At 42.2% G+C, this 5,933-nt stretch overlaps 1 protein-coding gene across 1 annotated transcript; it reads right to left on the bottom strand.

The window, feature by feature from the left end:
* Positions 1 to 954: 954 nt before the first annotated feature.
* On the bottom strand, positions 955 to 5,075 carry TUSC1 (tumor suppressor candidate 1). The gene has a single exon (XM_054032015.1). It carries the CDS (start codon positions 5,035 to 5,037, stop codon positions 4,456 to 4,458), a length of 582 nt encoding a protein of 193 aa, XP_053887990.1. The 5' UTR covers positions 5,038 to 5,075; the 3' UTR covers positions 955 to 4,455.
* Positions 5,076 to 5,933: the final 858 nt, after the last annotated feature.

Here is a 5,933-nt window from a genome sequence, read left to right as displayed (position 1 = left end):
GGTCAAGGAGAAACATTAGTAGCAAAAATTTAAACAAAAGGTTTAATTTTGGCATATTACTATTTTACATTCGAACAAGGTCTGATTTTTTGGCAAAGGAGATTCATAGGGAGCAGTAGAATATAGTAACTGTATAGGCACACAATTACTTTATCGCAACTCACAAAGCTCCAAGCCCATATTTTAATTTTAAACCACCACTTTCAGCAGTCTGGTTTGAACAGTGACTTTCCATATAGCTTACTTCCTAGTTACACCATTAATTTGTAAGTACAAATAAATTGATACAGGAGTGGAGACTGTGAAAAGGGAAGAGTAACAGATGACTGCTTTCATAGGAGGGTAGGTGAACTAATCTAATCTAAACTGCTTTAGTTTATCACAAAGACATTTAATTTATTTCATTATACTCTGTGGGCAAGTTAAAGCACCCCAAAGCCTTAACATATTCAAGGAGATGAGTGTAGCGGACAAAGGCTCCTTCAGAAAGCAATATTTAATAAAACTTAAATTAGGTCTCAGAAGAGTCGTAGAATGTATATTAACTATGGCACCAACACTTGAGATATTCTATTCATATGCATGTGTTTTAAAGTAATTGCCATCACACACACACACACATCCAAAAATGATTTTAATATAGGTATGGATATAGCTTCTGCTGAATCATCCACTTAATTTTTTGGGGTGTGAGGCTAGAGAAATGAAGAGGGGCCACAAGAGAGATGGCTAATGAACAGTCCACAGATAAGAAGGCTAAATGTTCATGTAAGAAACAAGAGACATTTTTTTCATTAGTTACGATGGGAGATGGCAAATCTACACCCAGATCTAAAGGTTTTCATTTTTCCAAATGGAGTGGGATATTTCAACAAATGAGTTAAAATACCCTAATTTGTCTTTCAAGTTTTGTAGAATGCATGTTTTAATAAAGTTATCATTTAGCTAGAATAATCAAGTTCATTATTTATTCTGATCAATATTTATAGAGAAACAGGAAGACGCCTAAATAAGTATGGGAAAAATCCCTACGATTATAGAAGTCTGATTTTCCTCTAACTTCTTCATACATGGTACTACAAAATACAAGGTGTGAATCATAAGGCAGCCAAAAAACAAAACAAAACAAAACAAAAACAGCGTGTGCGTTTTGTTCTAAAGAGGGATTTAAAAAGAGGGAAGTGATTCACTGATTCAGGGAGTTACAGATTATTATGGCAACCAAAATGAGTAAGCAACTTTCCCCGCCAAATACTTGAGGGAGGCATGGAGGAAAGGAAACTAGAAGGATATATAATCAAGTTTTGAAAACCAGGAGGGCAATTTTTAATTGTATGAAAAATAAATTAGTGAAGATGAGGAGAAAATGGGGGTGGTACAGCTTTATTTACAGAAAATAGTTTGGAGACCACATTCTGCAACTCCTCCCCCTCCACCCCCCCAAAAAAAATACTTAGTAAAAGAGCAGGTATTCAACAAGAACATAAATGTGGAAGTGCAATAGCCAACGCCAGGCGCAATAAAAGACAACTAAGGATTCCACAGCAAGTAGATCAAAAGAAGGATGAACACTGGGAACGCTCTGGAGACAGTGGTAGATCAACTCCCATGTTTAAGTCTAATTAAGTAAAAGATGTAAGGTCTAAGACAACTATGATTTCTGGTCCTGAGTAGACATCTAAAGTCTGAATTACTGAGAGTGAGAGCAGAACCAGAGATATAGGACTAAGAGGATCAAAACAGAAAGACCAAGCAAGTTTAGAAAGAGGGAAGGTTAGGTATTCTATAAAACTAACATTCCTTCCCATCACCTTAGTCTTGATGCTGTGAGTTCTAACATGAAAAACATTATCAAAATTTTTCTTGTACCTGTGATGACCACAAGGATTTTAATGTACATTATATCGCACTAGAGCCAGAAACAAGTTACTGTTGCTATGGTATTAAAGGATAATTTTAATATTGAAAATTGTTAAGGGCCTGCTCTTGCAGCTCTTAGTGATCCTGGTAATCCAACAGCAGTCATCTTTTCATCAATCTTCAGCCAAAGTGTTCTAATAGCAAGAGACAAAACAAAAACAAACAAAAACCACAGGGGTAGATCCTTAGCTAGTGTAAACTATCATAACTGACCTGAAGTCAATAACAATTTATACCAACTAAAAATTTGACCTTTGAGAGTACCAATGTTAAATAATGCTTGAAAGACTTACATATTTCAGCAGACCGCTAGTATGAATCGGAGTCCCACTAGAACAGAAGCTCCTGGGTGAATTTTGTTTGAGCTTTCTAAGCTGCAGGCCAGACATACATATTACATTTTAGAACCAATGATCCTTCTGTTTGAGTTCACTTTGTTTATCCATTAAATCTCTTAAAAAGTATGCATCAGCTATATAAACTTATCTTTCATATTTAAATACCTTCCTTTAAGGCAATAATTAACTGCCCTCACTGTATCTGACATCTACAAGCTGCAATATCTGATTTGATTGACTGTCTTCAAAATGGAACATGCTATGAATAAACTGTAGAGCACTGAATGAAATCATGGAATCAGGGCCCTAATGCCTACAGCAATATTTTGTCTTAAGAAATAAAATCTGTGTTCAGATGTTTTCCACCATTATATTGCAACAATACATGCTCACAGAATCATAGAAACACAGGTCTGGAAGGGGCCTTAAAAGGTCATCTACTCAAGTACTGTAAGCCTATATTATACTATTCTTCTGCTAAACCATACAAGTTGCTTGGGCATTTTTCTTTCTAAATCCCTCTTTTCATTTTCAGTTTATACATCTACTTTATTGGGAATGGTCAGAATACAGTAACTTTTATTTAAATAGAAAACACATTTGGACAGGTCACTGATTTTTTGTACCCATTGTAGTTCACTAATATACTTTTATTAGCCAATTTAAAATGGCTAGTAAGGGTAGTTTCAACCTAGTGAGCAAACAAGACATTCAGAAACTGACATTCTAGATTTCCCATTAAAGACTAAGTAAGATGAACTGCATAGCAGAGGTGCTCTTTAGACCTATCACATTAAACAGGTATATTCCCCTAAAAATTAAAATGCTTTTTATGCACTGATATTGGTTTAACAAATGATACTGTACATTTTATATCATAATTAAATTTGTATGCTGGACGCGACACAGACTATTTTAAACCTCAATTATATAAAACAATAATAGTGAAGTTGGTACAAGTATTCCTCTTTTCCCATAAATACATCTAACTCCAAACAAAGTTTGAAGTTGTGTGGGTGTTTTATTATTGTTGTTCTTTAAAAAAAAAGTTATATAAATACTACTTTATCTTGGTCAAAAGTTTAGTAATTAAGTTTTAGGGACCCATCCCACAAACCATGGCATCCAACACTAACTTTCCTCATCTGATTAATCCTACTAAAGGCAATGGGACGACCGATGCAAATAATGTTACTCTTATATGTTTACAAGGTTGGTCTTTCAGACAGCAAATAGAAACTAAAATAGTTTCCGTTATGTAAGTGAAAAATAGTTTTTACTTAAAACAGAAAGATTGAGTAGCTTGTTTCTTAGAATTTTGAAAAAACCTCAGTACCAAAATTTAAGAACTTTGAAGAGTAGCTATTTACAGTATAAAACAAATAATGTGTATATTATATTCAACTGCATATTACAAATCACATCTAGTAGAAGCATTTTGGTGTGTCAAGGATTTATTTAGTATGACCTGTAGTTTTATGAATTGGAAGTGCCATGTCTAGACCAATTATGCAACAGACAAGGATGAACAAATCAATAGTCAAAGATACACAGAGAATGGAGTTGCAGATGATATCCAATCAATTCAGAAGGATTCCGAGGATTATCAACTATCATTTAAAGTGCTGTCAAAATAAATCTGGCACACAAACTTTTCATTTTTTTAAACTGATATACATTGGTACTAGTAGCAGGCTAACAAGTGTGCCATTGTTGGGTCATCTACAGGGCTATTATGGCCTCTATGAGATTTGTTCACTCCTGCACAAAGATAACTAGACACACAGGTCCAAATCAAAGCAGAGAAGGCAGACAGGGCAATGCCAGGAGGCGGCAAAGTCCGGAATCCATTTCTCCCTCTAGGACAAACTTCTCCTCAACATCCAAGGGCAGGAGGCACCTGCTGCTGTGAGGCCCTTTCCCTCCTGCTGCGTGGGGCTCCTTGGGGCCTCCTCCAGATGCCAACTCTCCAGATGCTGTGGCTTCTCCTGCAGAAAGCTCCCATGCCTACTTCTGGGACCCCAAAAACCTGTGGGGCAGAGGAGCCCCGCTCTGAGGCGGCCCCAGAGTGCAGCCGGCTGGGTCCGCCTCAGGTAGCAAAGGGGGGCTGGAGAGAGTGATAGGGGCTCCTCACCCCAGTGACCTGGCTGTGGGGGGGTCCTCAAACCACTGCGGAGCCCCGTCAGCCTCCCCCTGGTTATAGGGGCGGCACCAGGCTCTTCTTCTCCGGCGGCTGCTGCCCCGGGGGCTGTTGCTGCTCCCCGTCCAACTCCCGCAGCAGCTCGTCCAGCTCCCCGTCCTCCTCCAGCCCGTCCTGGGCTCGGCGGCGCCGCAGCTGCTGCAGGGCCCGGCGGTGCCTCTCCTGCAGCCGCCGCAGCTGGGCCGCGAGCGCCGCTTCCTCCTCCTGCTGCTGCTGCTGCTGCTCGGGGGCGGCGCCTGGGCGGGGCGGCGCGTCGGGCTCCGGGCCGGGCCCCAGCAGCGCCTGGCGGAAGAGGCTGCGGTTCTCCCGCCTCAGCCGGCGGTTCTCCAGCCGCAGCCGCGCGTTCTCGTCCCGCAGCCGCACGTTCTGGCGCTCCCGCTCCTCGCGGGCCCGCACCGCCTCGCTGTGGCTGGCGGCCAAGTCCGCGTATCGCTCCGCCAGCTGCTGCGGCGAGCCGCCCGCCAGGCCCCGCCAGCTGCACGCCGCCTCGCCTCCGCCAACGGCTGCCCCCCGGCCCCTCCGCGAGCCCGCGCCGGGCCCGCAGCTCCAGCGCCGTCCAGCACCGCGCATGCGCCTCATCCGTGCTGTGCCTTCGCTGCTCTGGCTCCGCCCGCCTCCTCGGCGCAGCCGCGGAAGAGAGACGCTGAATGATGACGCTGCGTTATGCAAACGAGAGGGCGGAGCTATAGTCTGCTGGAGCGGAGGGGGAAGTGGTGACAGCTGTGGAACAGCTGGGGCTGCCAGCTGTTTTGGTGCCTGCCCTTCCAGGGCCAGATGTGCAGGAGGAGCCGCATGGGAGCACCTCTCCCTTTTTAAAATAGCAGAATTCACCCACTAAATCATTTGGCGAAGGTCAGGGCACCTGCTCTGAAAATACAAAGCACCAAAGCGATCCAGCAAGCCACCCTTTCCGAAATTAGTACAAAAAGATTCAAATTGCTGATTACTATTTCATCATTATTTATTTATGTAGTGATAACAATATGCCCCCACTTTATACAGCATACACAAAGTCCCTGTGCCAAAGGGCTTACACTATAAAGGCCTGATCCTACAAATGCTACTGAGCATAGCGATCATACTGGATTAACCAAATCCTGTACAGGCTCTAGACCTGAAGATCTAAACTGACAACTAAATATATTTGTACTGCTTACTGCCAGGGATAGTTCCACTGAAGTCAGTGGAATTTTCTAACCGAAGACTGCCATGTGAAAAAAACTAATTTATATGAGTAATCCCACTAGACGAAATAAAAGTCCCTATTGTGAAGAGCCCAAATCAATGTAATTCCATGGAGTGCAGATGTAAATGCAAGTAGGATCTGGGCCTTAGGCCTCAATCCTTCAAACATTTATCCACGTAAGTAACTTTCTATGACTGTGTAGTCCTACTGGGTTCATTGGGATTACTCATATGCATATAGTATTACATGTGCGTATATATGTTCAGGATTGGAGTGTCAGATTGTAAAC

This window comes from Malaclemys terrapin, chromosome 6 (genome assembly GCF_027887155.1).
Source record: "Malaclemys terrapin pileata isolate rMalTer1 chromosome 6, rMalTer1.hap1, whole genome shotgun sequence".
In the NCBI taxonomy this organism is placed as follows: domain Eukaryota; kingdom Metazoa; phylum Chordata; order Testudines; family Emydidae; genus Malaclemys; species Malaclemys terrapin.
The sequence above is the reverse complement of the archived record's forward strand: the minus strand, read 5'-3'. Positions and strand labels throughout refer to the sequence as shown.

What these genes read in the sequence shown, in the direction of transcription:
- TUSC1 (XM_054032015.1), bottom strand. Translation starts at nt 5,037, where the DNA reads ATGAGGCGCATGCGCGGTGCTGGACGGCGCTGGAGCTGCGGGCCCGGC.